The sequence below is a fragment of the Neophocaena asiaeorientalis genome, unplaced genomic scaffold (genome assembly GCF_003031525.2).
Source record: "Neophocaena asiaeorientalis asiaeorientalis breed wild unplaced genomic scaffold, Neophocaena_asiaeorientalis_V1.1 scaffold15, whole genome shotgun sequence".
NCBI lineage: Eukaryota > Metazoa > Chordata > Mammalia > Artiodactyla > Phocoenidae > Neophocaena > Neophocaena asiaeorientalis.
The window spans coordinates 3,110,280-3,127,824 of NW_020185328.1; the positions used below are offsets into that span (position 1 = coordinate 3,110,280).

Here is a 17,545-nt window from a genome sequence, read left to right on the forward strand (position 1 = left end):
TATAAGGTAAGTTTTAGTACATTATCTAGCACCTAGTATTTGAATAGTAGCCATTGTTTCTTAAGTGCCAGTTACTGTGCCGGTTATTAAAGATGGTAAGTAAGATGTGGTGCTTGCCCTCAAAGAGTTTCAAATCAAAGCATAATTAAAGTTTAAACTGTCCCATCAGAAGGAAAAAATAAACCATAAAAATAAGTCTAAAGGCTATTATAGTTCTATAATATCTATGTTTTTTTTACCCTTAGATAGACCATTACCAGAATATTCTAATCAAATTATTATTAAGCAGTCATATTGACTTTCTAATGGATTATGCATTGTGGGACTAGAGCTATGTTCTGGAGCTCTCTAAGTTTTTCTGGGTATACAACTTCTTTGCTTGTCTGTCACTTTCAATTAAACAACCAGTCTTCCTCTTTCCCATTGGCTCAAGGACTAACTGAAGACCCATGAGTATTATACCAGTGGATGTGAGAAGCAGATATAAATGTAAAATCAATTGCTTGTTCAGTAGCCAGGCCAGTCAGCCTTAGTCCACCTACACCCCCAGTTCCTCTAGCTCCAGGAAATCGTTTCCTCTAACTAAATAATTCATCAGGCCAGTGACTTCATTCAGAGTACAGCAGCCCCAAATGTGATACTGGGTTTATCATGGCTTTCCTTGCCTACCAAACAAGAGAACATGAAATTCCAAGGAGGTAGGAGAGAATTGAATTTGCAACAAGGAAAAACTCGACCAGAAGGGTGTTCAGTCTTCTAGAATGGCTGAGAAAGTTGTGACATCTTTCATTTAGATTTCTGAGAAGGAAATAGATACATTAGAGAAATACACATTTGCCCTTTATGAGGTTATCTTAGTTGTGTTTATGATGTCGTAATTTTCTGATCCCTGGTTGCATTAGACAGTATTAGATTGATAATTGTTTTGTTATTGTGCTGTTATAGCCTGAAACTTTTTTTTGCATCTTTTCTTCCAGTTTCTCATGACTGAAATATCTTTACTGTTTTTGAATGTAAAAAGTTGTACATGATAAGACAATCAGTTGGATATCTAAAATATAATCAAATGATTTTTTCTTTCCCTTGCATATTGCTAAATAATAATTTTGAATATTTTCTTCACTGAAATTACCTCTTGTTTGGAATCAAACAACATGCCTTCCCTCTCCAAATGATTTTGCATGATCACTGTCATCTCCTATGTCTCTTATGTTGCTCTTCTTTAAGAACTTTAAAATAATTAAAATTCATCTTTTCCTTGAATACTTGTTTAATAATTTTTCCTTTATACCTCCAATCTGACTTTTTCATAGTAATTAAAAATCTTGATTAGTCAGGAAAATTCACAAACTTTCCTGACTAATGAATTCTAAGGTGAAATTTACTTTTAAATTCCAAATTGCCTACCTTTAAAAGGTCAAAAGAAAGACAATGGATTCAGGAAGTAATTCCTCAGATCCTTCCCTAATAATGGGTGAAGTACCAAGCGCAGCATTAAAACGTAGGTTTAAAAGTATTAAAGATAAGCATTCACTTCCCATGTTAGACCTCCATGTTAAACCATACTTAATTTTAAAAGGCACATTCTAGGGGACTTCCCTGGCAGTCCAGTAGTTAGGACTCTGCCCTTCCATTGCAGGGGGCACAGGTTTGATCCCTGGTCGGGGAATTAAGAGCCCCACAAGCTGCGAGGCATGGCTAAATAAATAAATAAATGGCATGTTCTAGGTTATCAGCTCACAAACAGAACTGCTTGCTTGACAGAAAAGATATCAGGTAGAATGACTCAAGGAGCCCATGCTAGAATGAAGGTAAGAAAATCGGAATGAACGAGAAACAGGATTAGGCACCAGTCATTTAAAGATGGGAGACCAAAGTAAGCATGCCCTTTCTCCTCTAGCAACCACCCTCAAGGGCTGATAAATGATCATTGTTGTTTTAAATGAGGTACTGATGAGTCTCTCTGAAAGCTCATGTGAAGATGATCTGCATGCAGAGTTCACTTTAAAGACCTTTCCATATCTAGTGCCTCTACAGGCTACAGATATTCGCAGGAATTTATCACATGATTAATTTTTAATGGAACTTAAAGATTGCAAAAACCATACTCTTGATTTAATATTGCAGAAAATTAATAAATATTGATTATACTCACCTGAACAAGCTTCCTGTACATGTGTGTGGCATAAAGGCAAATATGCAATTCAATTCTTTTGCTGCAGAATTAGAAAGTAGTTTCTATAATTCTCTCCCTGATGTTTCATATATTACATCTCTCTCCCTGCTATTATTCTAAATGAAATGCCAGATAGAACTCCACTTTATTTTTTAAGTTGTGACTTCTTTTTCTTCTTGAGATTTTCCAAACTGAACTTTGTTTCCTTAAAATGGGGGCTAAAATAAGCTTTGGCAAGCCATCAGATGACAAGTGTATTTAACATGACCTTGCTCTGATATTAGCATTTTCACAAACCACAGCAGGCAGACCCTTACTGTTTTTTCATTATGCTTCCTAGCCATGGCTGAAAGCCCAAATGATGCCACTTTACTTACTGGAGAGGTATTCTGTACTTTTTTTTTTTCTACTTTAATCACATCCTTTCAACACCACAAATCTTCTGACAGATTATCTTCTCCACAGGCAGGCAGCCACATCCAGACTTTGATGGGGTCCCAGAGCCTTCAACATCGTAGCCGGGAGCAGCAGCCATATGAGGGAAACATAAACAAAGTGACCATCCAGCAGTTTCAGTCACCATTGCCTATTCAGATCCCCTCTTCACAGGCCACCCGGGGACCTCAGCCTGGACGGTGCTTAATTCAAACTAAAGGGCAAAGGAGTATGGATGGCTATCCAGAGCAGGTGAGTAGAGCTTTTATAATTGATAAATTTTCAGGAAATATTTGGGGAAAGTCCCATAAATCCGTGGTTTGCCTTCCCTCATTAATGTAGTTTGGGACACATTAATGCTGTCACCATGTTGAATGGAGTAGAGCACTCTTTTTAGGGATTTTATCATTATTTTCATTGGTTAAGAACTACAACATATAGTAATTGATGGTTGGTAAAATGCCCATTTCACATAAAGAAAAATCGATGAATTGGAATAGTTTTTTCTGGTTTATCCTGCACCTCCTTCTGCCCACTCCCAACTCCAATTTAGCTCTGCAGCACAGCTTTTGAATGTTACAAAGAGCTTCAATGGATTAGGTATATTTACCAAGGCCTTTGGTGAAATTGACAGTGTAAGAACTAAACTGTATATTCCCCTCGATTTGTGGAAACATTTTTTTAAAGTTTTATCTTCTGATTTTTGAGTAATACAGAGATAAAGCTTTGCTATGAACAGAATGATAAAGAGCAGTTAGGAAGGAAACATTTATGAAATGCTCCAAAAGCTATTGATAAGTGCCATGTAGTAAAAAAAAATTGCTGCTCCTCTGACCTATTTAAATTAGGATCTGGTTTTCCATTGTAGACTCTGCTTTTCTTTCTTAAGGCCAGAACACTGAATAAGATCTCATCTGTTGAGTCATATTAAGGTTAGAAAGTAAGACATCAAGATATTAATACTCTCAGAAAATTAATTTCTCTTATTAATTAGTAAGAGAAATTAATTAAATTTAATTTAATTTAAATTAATTTCTCTTATTTCATTCTTCAGATAATTAGGCAAAGCTCCCACTGACTTCTCTAACCCCTTAATATGGTTTATAAAGATTTCACTTTATTATTGCTTATTCAAAGCTTCACGTATCACCGTCCTTATTTTCTAAACATATCAGACAAGATTATCTTCATTCTCCAGTTTTTTCCTTTATGCTGTTGAGTCATTTATTATTTGGATCCCAGCTGCTCCTGACATCTCCCAAGTTTCTTAATACCCTTCTTGAAGCTGAGAAAGGTTTTTTTTTTTTTTTTGGCGGTACACGGACCTCTCACTGTTGTGGCCTCTCCCGCTGCGGAGCACAGGCTCCAGACGCGCAGGCTCAGCGGCCATGGCTCACGGGCCCAGCCGCTCCGTGGCATGTGGGATCTTCCCGGACCGGGGCATGAACCCGTGTCCCCTGCATCAGCAGGCGGACTCTCAACCACTGCACCACCAGGGAAGCCCTGAGACAGGGTTTTTTTTTTTTTTTAAACATCTTTATTGGGGTATAATTGCTTTACAATGGTGTGTTAGTTTCTGCTTTATAACAGACATCTCGAGACAGGGTTTTTTAAGATAATCTTCCTATCCTGCCTTGATCTAGGCCAAATGTTGGATTTAAGGTTAAATAAATCAGACAGGTGTCTTTAATCAGGTAATGAGATGAGGTTTTAATCCTCCAGAGATTTTAAAAAGTTAATAAAGTTTTAAATTATGTTTTACCACAGGCATCTTAGTTTAAAAATTGTTCATATATCCTCTCCCCCACAAATATCATAACTTCAATCCAGTTCTCTGATTTAATGATTCCTGTTAACAGGAATAATTAATAAGTTATTACAAAATTTTTTTCTCCCAGAATCAGTACATTTAAAATCCACTGAGATCAATGCCCTCTGTTTCCCCTACTTTGAATAGTAGGGTTAGTATTAGCATACAGTTATTCTGAACACTCTAAAGGCCTTTTTTACATTATTTCTCAAAAAATACATAAATTATATAGCTTGACTTAATGAGAGGATTACTAAGTTTTAGTTTACATGCTTATCAAACTTAAAATACCATGATTCTTTCAAAGAATGTATTTATAGTCATTGGAAGTGTTTTGATTTGTAACTCTTAACAGCATCAGGTGTCTTTCAAACTGAGAGATAAAAACTTAAACATTCAATGGTTATATTAAGGAAAGTACTTAAGTGTAATTCCTTTTGAATTCCTGGTTTTTTCTGCCTTGGTTTCAGGCTGAAATGGTTTGGAATGCTGAGATGAAAACTTTGGAGTGACCACGAGAAAACCTAAAGAGCATTTAAACCAATAGTACTAGTCCCCAGACTATGCTCCCCCCTCCCCTGAGTTATAAATCTGGAGACAGTTTCTCAAAACCTTTTTCATGATACAGTGTAATATTTATCCACTACCAGTGGCATGCTGGAGCATACTCATCCTGGCTCATTACTGTGTGCATATCTTCCAAACTCTACCTTCAGCGACACCACACTGATAGGTTGAAATTGTGGGGATAATTACACCAGGGAAATGAGCAAACACTACAAACCAGGGCCCTCCCCTTCCCCAGCCAGCTCTTAAACATTTTCCAGCACACCACAACTACTACACTGTTTTCTTTCATCTCTTTTTCTTTTTCTAACCTCTCCACTTCTTTGTTTAGCTCTGCAGCATTCAGGAAAGAGAATACTAGGAATAGGTCTCAGAATTTGGAGTTCGAGTTTCATGTTAACTTTTATTAAAATGTGTGAATCTGGACAATTCATTAACTCTCTCCTGAGGTTCTGTTTTTCTCCTTATAAAATGAGAACATTACCACCCACCAACAATATTCAAAAAGGTTTTGAGAGAGTCAAATGATACAATTCTACATGCACACAAAGTAAGCCTGGCACTGAGAGTAAAGAAATAGGAAACAGAAGAAATAGAAATACAAAACTTTAAGAATTAAAATACTGGAGGGCACTTAATATCAGTCCAACCTCCCTAGTCTATAGATAGAAGACAAACAGACAGAAAGAGGCTGAAGGAGGTTACGTAATTCACTCTCATAATAAAAATATTTTTTGTATTTTTTACCTTCCTAACTCATTTTTCTTTTGAAAACTCAGACCTCTCTAATATGTGTGTGTGCCCTTTAAAGCAAGACTTTTTCCATATTTAACAAGAAAAAAAGGAGGAAAATATTTAAAACATTTAAGAACTGTATAGTTTCACATAAAAATTATAGAGTAGTGATTGAAGTGTAAAGACCAAGGAGGTAACTGAAAATTCTAATATGGGTTTCAGGCATATAAATCAAGTTACTCTATTTTCATAAGGCATTTCTAGTGGTGCATTAAAAGGGCCATTAAGAGAAAACAGAGTTTTCTTAAATGATTACTACAAAAAACAATGTTAAATTTGGTCAAGTAAAATATGGAAAAAATCTAAGTCATTCATAATTTTTAAGTGCAAGAAGACATCATAAACATAGTACAGAAGGGTAAGCTGGGATGAAGTGAGAGAGTAGCATTGATATATATACACTACCAAATGTAAAACAGATAGCTAGTGAGAAGCAGCCGCATAACAGGGAGATCAGCTCTGTGCTTTGTGACCACCTAAACGGGTGGGATAGGGAGGGTGGGAGGGAGCGCAATAGGGAGGGGATATGGGGACATATGTATACGTACAGCTGATTCACTTTGTTATACATCAGAAACTAACACAACATTGTAAAGCAATTATACTCCAATAAAGATGTTAAAAAAATAAGTAAATAAAAAATAAACATAGTACAAATAAACATACTGTGTGCAGCATGATAAAGCACAATAATTTCTACTAAAGCTTGGAGATTTTACTTTTAAAATGTAATCACTTTTTGGAATGCTACAGGTGAAAAACAACCGATTACAACGAATCTACATTTTTTTAATTCAGGGAAGAGAAGTCTGAATGAAAGTAGGAAAAGAAAAGACAACAGTTGCCATACATTGAGTGCCGACTATGCTATTTATACTATATATAGTGTATTTACGCTATAAATACCATGTATCTTACACACAGGCCTAGCTTCATGGTGTGTGAACTGTGCAGCTGCACAAAGTCCTGCCCTTGGAAGTGCCCCACACTTGGTTTAATGCTCTGCTGTCACCAGCTTGTAATTCTTAAAAATCATTCAACAAAGAGCCTCACATTTTCATTTTGCATCAGGCCCCACTAATTACATAGCTGGTCCTGCTTACACACGCTATTTCATTTAGTCCTCACAATAATCTTATTTCCTTTTTATAAATGAAGAAACCAAGGCACAGAGAAAATAAGTAACTTGTAAGAGGTATAATTGGTCAAGCTACTTGTGAGAGGTATAATTGGTCAAGCTGAAATTTTAATTCAGGTCTATCTAGCCCAGAACCCAAGTTCTGTGTACCAGTCTTACCATTAAATTAACCACATGATCCAGACTCTTGCTGTGGCCTCAGTGTCCCTTTCTGTCAAATAATATTAGTTAAACGTGTTTTAGCTACAATTCAGAGTTATAGAACTGCCTTCTACAGATGGTATGCTGACTGGAACTCACATGAACACTTCCAATTCTTTGAAAAGCAAAAATACTCAACAAATGGAAAGTTTTATTATTAGAAAAAATATACCTCTGTATCTCTTAATATGACCTAAAGAACTAATGAATTTCTAATCTGATTAAAATAAGTTCCATATAGCAATGAACATACATAATAAATGCTACCACTAATGAAGTTGAATGAATTTAAATGAATGTCATATTTTACCTAACCAGCACACTTAGCCTTTTTTAGCCATAAAGAAGTACTTAGTAAACTTTGATGTTCCACCTGAATGATGAAACCATCTCAACTTTCAAACTACCCATCACAATAAAACAAGGCAAAATATCTAAGAATTCTAATTTAATACACTTACTTTTACATATCTATTTTTCATAGACGTTAAGTATCATCTGTTTTCTACTCTAGGATTAAATGGCATAAAATATATGGAAGTGATTTTTAAACCATAATGTGCGACCCAGATTCAAGGTATTAATTTCCATAGACTAGAAATCTGATGTGTAATAATGGATATTCTTTTTAACAAATTATCTACAACAAAATCATGTGCATGTCACTTGAAGTTCATTATCAGGGAACTTTACTTAGAAAAGGGATTATAATGCATAAACCATTTTGATTATTGATGAACATAACAGAGAACAATAGAGTTGTACTAAACAGTGAGCTGAAGAAAGCCAGAAGGTAAGATTTGAATCCTTCCCATTCCACATGAAAACTCTTAGCCATCATATCCATTCTCTTAGCTCTTCCCTTTGTTTCCCAGTCCAAATGACTATTCAGCTTATCCTCCCCTTCACAATAAAATAATACTTTATATCAGATGTTCTCAACCTCAGATGTACATTAGAATCTGCTCAGCTTTTTTTTTTTAATTGAAGTATAGTTGATTAACAATATCATATTAGTTTTAGGTATACAGCATAGTGATTCAGTATTTTTGCAGAGTATATTTCATTATAAGTTACTACAAGATAATGGCTATAATTCCCTGTGCTATACAATATATCATTGTTGTTTATTTTATACATAATGGTTTGTATCTGTTAAACCCATATCCCTAATTTGTCCCTCCCCGAACCCTTTCCCTTTGGTAACCACAAGGTTGTTTTCTATGTCTATGAGTCTGTTTCTGTGGTGCATATATTCACTTGTACTATTTTTTGGATTCCACTTATAAGTGATATCATATAGTATTTGTCTTTCTCTGTCTGACTTATTTCATTTAGCATAATACCCTCCAAGTTCATCCATGTTGTTGCAAATGGCAAAATTTCATCCTTTTTTATGGCTGAGTAATATTCTATTGTGTATATATACTATGTCTTCTTTATCCATTTGTCTATTTATGGGCACTTGGGTTATTTCCATGTCTTGGATATTGTAAACAGTGCTTCTATGAACATTGGGGTGCATATATCTTTTCAAATTAGTGTTTTCATCTTTTCTGGATATATACCCAGGAGTCAAATTACTGGATCATATGGTAGTTCTATTTTAGTTTTTTGAGGAAATTCCATGATGCCCGATGGAGGCTGCTTAGGAACTTTGAAAAATACTCATGCCCTGGCCTCATTCCCAAAGAAACTGATTTCATTAGCCTGGATGTGAGCTGGGTAATGGGAATTTTTGAAACTCCCCAGGTGATTCTATTGTGTAGCCAAGGCTGAGAACTGATATCAAGATATTCTATAACTCAGCAATTTGCCAGCTGAATAACATAGTGTTATTAACACTATTTAGAAGTATACACAAGTCATCCATAACTTGTTGAATAGTTTTTATAGAAACTAACATAAACTTGGTTTTTCTGTTTTGCAAATGTATAATCCAAGGCAAAGCATATCTGTATATGTGGAACATATAGACCCCAAAGCAGAATTAGGAAGGAAAAACATCAGCATGATGCTTCAAATGTCTCAAAATCCTTTCATATATTAACTGATTTAATCTAACCAATAATGTTGTAGTGGATAGAGCAGTTCCTATTTTACTGACTAAAACTCTTAGATTCAGAGAAGTCGAGCTAGAATTAGAATCCAATTTCATGAGTCTACCACATAATGCTACAGCCTGCTGCACTATAGCCAAACATAGAGGTCAAGAGTAAGCCCACACTGGAAGAATAAAAATAGAAAAGTGCACCCTCAAGTCCATGTCTGCCCCAGACAAGAGGACATACCCGCTAATGAACCTAACATATCAGGAGGGCCAGAGCTCCATAGTTGTTTCCTGCCAGTTCCTGTGAGTATACATTTGAACTAAAGTTTGTGCCTAAAAGAGAACTTGTAACATTACATTAGAATTACATTAGAATAAGCCTTGTGAGTTATACAAAGCAGCTCACACCCATCATATTCAAGGGGAAATAAAAACAAAGCTCTGAAACCCTCCTTGAAGGAGATGCTATAGTGTACCCTGGAAGAAATCATTTTGATACTTAATAATATGTGGAGTACATGAAGCTTTTGGCTAAGACATGATTTCAGACATCTCTTTAGATGCTCTGATCAGCTGCCTGAAGGGCTTATAAGGGTTCCAGGTGAGGCTTCATCTAACCTCACCTCATCCAGGTGAGGTTCCAGGTGAGGTTCACTCGGAACCAAGTGAAGAAAAATACATTATCCTGAGTGTTTGATATAAGAAGAAAAACTTGGAAATATTTGGGTTTTTTAATTATGAATTTTAAAATTAAAAGGCAATAATTTAATAAAGATAGTTAGAAAATAGATATTAAGATGGTTTTAATGTATATTATTTACTCAAATGATTTCAGGGATATCCCATACCTCATCCTGCTCTACTTAAATTACTGCTATTTATGCATATTTTCCCCATAGAATTTTATTCTCCAGTAACCAAAGTAATACTGCAACTCTAAATTCATACACAAATAATGTCTAACTCAACACCACAAATTCTACAAATTGACTTTATGAATTATGTTTAGTCAAATAGTAGGATTCAGTAAACACTACAGTAGGAATCAGAAGGCCTCTTTCAGTGTTGCACTAAATATATGTATGTCTTCTTGGTTTCCTCAAGTTTAAAATGAAGGAAATGAAGTGAATAACCTTTAAAATGCATTTACAGACTAAAGAACATTTAAGTTTCTACTTTCTAGATACATACAGAGTTGGCTATTTTTTTCTGAAAGATCTAGAAAATGCTACTCAAAGGATTTTATTCATCAACCTATTAGCATGTTTCTTCAAAAGATTTAATTAGCACTTTTAGTTGGACTTGCATCTCTGATACACAACAGAAAAAGATATGAAAATAGAAGGATCAAAAAAATATTTTTTAATATTAACATTTATATATTTTTATAATTATTACCTTTTTTAGTCTATGACACAGGCTCGTTAGAAATTTTGGGAATGCAGAGAAGTTTTATGTAGATTTTATATGGCTGTGCAATACACATAGTGTAAATCACAACAAAAGTTATAATACCTTATCATTGCATAGCACTCTTTATTGTACAAGCACTGTTATATAATAACCTATAAGACCAGGAACTAAAAGTGAAAGTAGCAGCAAATTTAATTTCCAGTTTAATTTCAGTACCATGAAGCATTCTCTCTACTTCTGTCAAGTCCCATAATCAAATCTCCATCATCTCATTTGATCTCTCAGCAAGTGGCTTGACTGAACTCTTTCTTTAAATTTTCTTCACTTGGCTATCACTATTCTACCGCTTTCCCTCTTTCCACACTAGCCATTCTTTCCTGATTTCTTTATTGGCTCCTTTTCTGTTCCTGACCTTTAAATGATAGAGTGATCCAGTGCTCAAACCTTGACCCCCTTCCCCCTTCTCTTTTGTATCCATACTCACACCTGTATGATTTCATTCACTTCCAGGATGGATGAGTCCAAGATTTATATATCTCCAGCTCTGGCCTCTCCCCTGTACTCCAGATGTTTATATTCAATTACCCACTTGTTGATATCTCAACCTGGATGTCCAATGAATTTCTTAAACTTAGCATAGTCAAAAGAAACTCTTGTTTCCCGGCCCTGCCCCTACCAAACCTGCTTCTCTTCTAGATTTCCCCATTTCAGTTAATTGCTCTTCTATTTATCTTGTTGCTATGGCCAAAGATCCTTGACTCCCCTTTCTCACAGCCCACGTACAGCCCACGTACAAGACACAGCAATTCCATTAAAATATATTCTGAATTCACCACTTTTCATCACCTGCACTGCTACCACCTTATCAGCCATCACCTCACTCCTATCTACTTCAGTAACTCCCTAATTGTTTTCTCTTTTGCCGGTTGCTTCTCTCCAGTCTCTTTTCCACTGCCAGAGTGATCTCTTTAAAACATGAATCAGATCATGTCAGTCTTCTGCTTAAAAATCCCTAGTGGCTTGAAAACTTCTGAACCCTTATAAATCCTCACTATGGCATGAAGTCCCTACAGACCTGGACCCTGCCTCCTCTCCTTCTACTCTCTCCTTAGCCATTTTCTCTTTCGTCATGCTGATCATGTTGTTGTTGTTGCTGATTTTAACAGCCTTATTGATATAGTTTACACACGGTAAAGTTCACCTGTTTAAAGTGAACAATTCAGTGGTTTTTAGTATATTTATACAGTTGTACCACCATCACCATAATCTAATTTTTAAACATTTTCATAATTCCAAAAAGAAACCTTGTACCCATTAACGGTCATCTTCCATACTCCCTGCCCTCTATTCTGCCCCCAGCCCTAGACAATCATTCATCTACATTGTATCTCTATACATTTGTCTATTCTGGACATTTCATATAAATTAGATCATATGACATATGAAGTTTTTTGTGACTGGCTAATTTTAATTAGCATAATGTGCTTAGTGTGGCACATATCAGTAATTCATTCCTTTTTACTGACAAATAATATTCCATTATATGGCAATACCATATATTGCTTATGCATTCATCAGGTGATAGACATTTGTGTTCTTTCCACTTTTTGAACATTCATGTACAAATTTGTGTGTGAAGGTACATTTTTATTGTGCTTGGGTAGTTACCTAGGAATGAACTTGCTGGGTTATATGGTAATTATGTTTATCAATTTTAAGGAGCTTCTAAACTCTTTTCTAAAGCGTCTGCCACATTTTACTCCCACCAGCAATGTGAGTGTTCTAATTTCTCCACAGCCTCACCAATATTTATTATTGTCTTTCTTTTTTATTATAGCCATCTTGTGAAGTATTGATAGTATCTCATTGTGGGTTTTTTTGGGATTTTTGGGGGGTTTTTTTGTGGTACGCGGGCCTCTCACTGTTGTGGCCTCTCCCATTACGGAACACAGGCTCCGGACGCGCAGGCTCAGCGGGCATGGCCCACAGGCCCAGCCGCTCCACGGCATGTGGGATCTTCCCGGACCGGGGCACGAACCCGTGTCCCCTGCATCGGCAGGCGGACTCTCAACCACTGCACCACCAGGGAAGCCCCTCTCATTGTGTTTTTAATCTACATTTCTCTAATAACTAATGATGTTGAGTAGCTTTTCGTGTGTTTATTAGTCATTCATATATCTTCTTTGGATAAATGTCTATTAAAATTCTTTGCCCATTTTTTAATTAGGTTATTTGAACTGTAACTGTCGTTCATATATTCCAGATACGAAATATTTTCTCCCATTCTGTGGGTTGTCTTTTCACTTTCTTGATGGTCTCTTTAAGGCACCAAAGTTTTTAATTTTGATAAAGTCAGTCATTTCCTTTATAACATTTGGTTTCATATCTAAAAAATCATTGCTTAACTCAAGATGATGGAGATTTACTTGTATTTTCTTCCTAAAGGTTTATAGTTTTAGCTCTTGCACTTCAGTCCCTGATTTATTTTGCATTAATTTTTGTGCATGGTATGAGGTACAGGTAAAAATCATTATTTTTCAAGTAGATATCCAGTTGTCCCTATACCATTTGTTTAAAAAATTATTCTTTCCTCATTGAATTATCTTAGACCTTTTGTTGAAAATCAAATGACCACAAATGTTAGGGTTTATATCTTGATTCTCCGTCTGTTTCATTGATCTATATGTCTGTCCATATGCTGTCTTATTGTCCTTTGACTTTACAAAGATCCATCTGTCTTCAGGGCATTTAAAATTGCTGTTCTCCCTGCCTGGAATAGTTTTCCCATTTTTCTTATTGTCTGTTGCTTGATCCTTTATCTCATTCACATTTCTGCTCAAATGTCACATCCTCAGAGAGGCCTTTCTTAGCTGCTCCAACTAAAATAGCTCCTCACTCCTGTTCCATCAAACTGTACTTACTTTCGTGCTTTATTTTTTTGCACAGCTCATATCACTATCTGAAATTACTTCCTGTTCACATGTTTACTATCTGTCTCCCCCATAGAATGTAAGTTCCATGAGGGAAAGGATTTTTTGTCTGTCTGATAAGGTGCCTAGCACTTAGTAGAAAATCAATAAATATTTGTGGCATAAAGGCATGAATCATGATTTCTACAACCATTTTCATTTTCAAAGTTACAGCAGTTTTTCCAAGCAGTTAACAATATAATTGGAGCACTTCTTTGAATAACTGGCATATCTTCGAAAAACTCATCACATGTTTTAAGAAAGAGTCATCATACACTTTTGACAGTGAATAATTGAGAGTATCTTTTGTCACACATGCATATTACCGATTTATTTATTCAACCAAAAGTTATTTGAGTGCTAACTATGTGCCAGCCACTGTTCTAGATAGTCAATGACAAGATAACATAATAGACATTCAGAGGTGATTCAGATGTCCTACTTGATTAAAACTCCATGCATAATGTGGATGTCTCTTCACCAGACCTTCTCTATGTTAATACTCTCGGGGTTCAAACCTGGAAATGGCCTCAGAGGTGAAACATTTTTAGTTACAAGGTCCTTTCTTGATGCTTCAGCAATTAACAGTCCTTAAATTGATCAAAAATTTACCTTGAATTTCTTACAGTACAGAATATTTGAAATTCTGCTCACTTCATTTCCCAAAAGAATTTTCTAACAAGTGTATAATTTGTTTTCTTTTTAAAATAAAAGATAAATCAATTCTTTTATATCTACACATAAGCAAGTTACTTCTCAATTTTTTTTAGTCAACTATGCCTCTTGATTATGAGTGACTCAACCTAATAAGACTTAAGCCAATGGAGAATGTTTAAACTCATATCAGCTGGAACTCCAGAGATGGAGGAAGCTTCAGATAAGGCTTAATGCTAGGCTCAGAGGAAATCATGACTTCTCTCTCTGTGGGCTGGTTCCTGTGCCAAAAAGGCTTTCCCCTCATGATAGAAAGATAGCTCAAGAGCTTCAGACTCTCTCAGACGTAAAACAAGCAAGAAAGAGCAAGATTCTCTTTCCTGAAAATCCTAATAGCCAGCTTATTACTCCTAGTTGATCAAGTGACCTGCTCATCCTATAATAAATCATATTTTTAGGGGATCCAGTGCTTTGTTTTAGGTCTAGATAACATGATTCACTGAAAGCATACAGGCTGAGAATAAAGAAGTGGGTGGTTTTCAAAGAGAATTTGAGGTTATAACTGCCAGACAAAGAATGAATGGATCTTGAGCAGCAAAAACAGCAGGTATCCACTAAAAGCTTCATAATACATACTGCTAGGAAAGAGAACGGTCACTAGAACAAAGGATAGTAAGCACGTTAATTACAGCATCACCAGGTATCTTTCTGCAATGCAATTCTCTAATCCTGAATTACATCTCACGCACATGTGCCCACCCCCGCCTCCACCACACACACACGTATTTCCTTTGTTCTTGCTACTAGGTTTTAGAGCATTGCAAGACCAAATGAGATCACTGCCTTCCAGAGATTATACATTATGACTTCACAGAGCCTCACTGCTACATTACAATCCATTTTGTCATGGGCCTCTCCAAGTTATGACCCAATATTTTAATTAGAGAAAGATTAACACAAACCAGAAATATCAAGTAGTCAAATGATGGAAGCAGACTCTGAAAGAAGCAAATGCACCATTTCCTGCCAAACTGTTGTTGTTATCTTCAGCCAGCAATCTCACTCATTGATATCAATAACTTAATAAAAAATAGAAAAAGCTGATTTTCATTGAATAAGCTATTTATTAGCCTCCCAGATCTGACCTTTTTCTAGAACACTGCATTTCCTCTTTGCTAAACCCTTTTAGTTTCAGACTGTTTCTTGGCTGTGAGGCATTCCCTCCTCTTACATTTTATGGCCCCTTTGGGCCTTAGCAGACAGGTGGAACTCCTTCTATGTGAGATGAATACTCTGTCTGACATGCTTTATGGAACATAGCAGTCCCAACACAACCTATTAGCCATACCATAGCATGCCCAAGGGGAGCCTAGCTTCAGATCAGAATTTGTGGTTGTTTGTCATATTTATAAAACCGCAGTGTCATCTTTATTATTTCTATTATTAACAAATATATTGAAGCATTTCTTCAGATACTTGGCACATATGAAATTTGTTTTCCTAAGATTTTTTAGTGCCTTCCAGATTGACAATAATATAAAATAGATATAGTCACTACCTTGAAAGGGAATGACTAGAAAGTACCCTCAGCAATTTACTTTGTAAATAAAATCTGTTGCATATGTTTCCTTTCAGTTTTTATAGTGGCCTGGAGAAAGCCCAAAGTGTATACCTTCCACATATTATGTTATACAATATAAAATTTTCACATTAGAAAGCTATAGCCCAAATTTTAAATAATTTAATTGGAAATGCACAGATATATGGGAAAAGCAAAAGTAAAATGTTTAAATAGTATTAGTTCCTTTCTTCTCATTTTCTAATTAACCACTAATAACAAAAAAAGGACTACAAGGTGAACTCGTGTGATGAATAAAGCTAAAGTATTCCTTCGAGCTAATCAAGCTATTATATGTTCAGATCCACAGACTGTGAGCCATATAAATACAAAGCTATTAGAAACTGTAGTTTCTACCACCCTATGATAACTAGTTTTAACAAATCTAGATCAATTAAAGGAAAAGTTGTAATTAAACCAATCTTTAAAATAAAAATATAGGAGAGTGTTTATGGTAATTGCAGTTACTCATCATTTAGAAACTGTTCATTAATGAGTCTATCATAAAAATCACATTAGTGGATAGTTTTTGGTCCTTGTGTTGCAAGTGAACTATGTAATAAACATTATGTTTACTATTAAAGAATATGACTGAATTAAGGATAGTCCTATTAAATGGCCAAACCTAATTGATCCAGCTCCCATCGACTCACAATATATGCTAATTAAGTCAGGAATAGGACTCAAGTTTGCCTTGAACTATCTAAGAGGTAAGTATTGAAGGTACCTTAAAAATAAAGATGTAGAGAACATTTGGGGCATTTGCATTTTCCCATAAGCAAATTAATAAGCTAAGCAATGTTGCTGGGGAAAACATTGAGCTACTTAAAAAAACAAATGTTTCCAATCATCTTTAAGAACATTTCCAATATATATTTATATAAATACAAAATATATTCTAATGTATTTCTTTAGACTTTTTTCTTAACTCTTTATTGATAATCTTTTGCCTGCTAATCTCTGGTAATACTTGGTTCACCCTAGTTCCAATACTCATTCTTTACTTAAAAGTTATAAAAGTTGTTTTTTCCCCTTTGTGTAACCAAAGTGCATGCTACCTCTGGTGTGCCAAGTCTTTCAGTTATCTGGGGTCACCCCGTCCCACTTCACATGGAAAACTAGCATTTTCCCCACAGCCCACACATTCACATCCCCAGCTCAGGATCATCAAGAATTCCTAGGTTTATTATAGTTTCTCTAAGTCATTCCTGACACTGATTTCCCTTCTGCTGAATTTTTGATCTACGTTCCTTGTATCAGTTCTTTTTTTGTTGTTTTTTTTTTGTTTTTTTTTTTTGCCACGCCATGTGGCATCCAGGATCCTAGTTCCCCAACCAAGGATCAAACCTGTGCCCCCTGCAGTGGAAGCACAGAGTCCCAACCACTGGACCACCAGGGAAGTCCCTGTATCAATTCTTATAATTGCTGTTATCTTTACTCCAACCTTACCCCAAGGTGGACCTACTCCTAATGCCATCATTTCCCAACAGTACTGCAAAGCATAAGGCTCTGACGTTTAACAGATTTCATTGATGATTTGGGGTTTGGGGAGGTAATAGAGCACAGAATACTGGAATATTAGCCTTCACAGTCCTAAATATTTATTGACTCTTCCCTGTCACAATTTCTCCATATTTTTGACCTCTCTCTTTCTCACAGTGTTTTCCTCTTTCCTCTAACACTTGTAACTGCCTCTTGAGGAGCTGCTGCCAAAACCCA

General features: G+C 35.7%; 1 protein-coding gene across 3 annotated transcripts in view; it reads left to right on the forward strand.

The window, feature by feature from the left end:
* Nucleotides 1–17,545, forward strand: part of LRRC7 (leucine rich repeat containing 7) — a 374,132-nt gene that overhangs the window by 321,228 nt on the left and 35,359 nt on the right. For all 3 annotated transcript variants that reach the window (XM_024734618.1, XM_024734620.1, XM_024734619.1), the window contains one exon: nucleotides 2,642–2,863. In XM_024734618.1, the coding sequence (XP_024590386.1) occupies nucleotides 2,642–2,863 (222 nt within the window). The remainder of the gene's footprint in view (nucleotides 1–2,641; nucleotides 2,864–17,545) is intronic.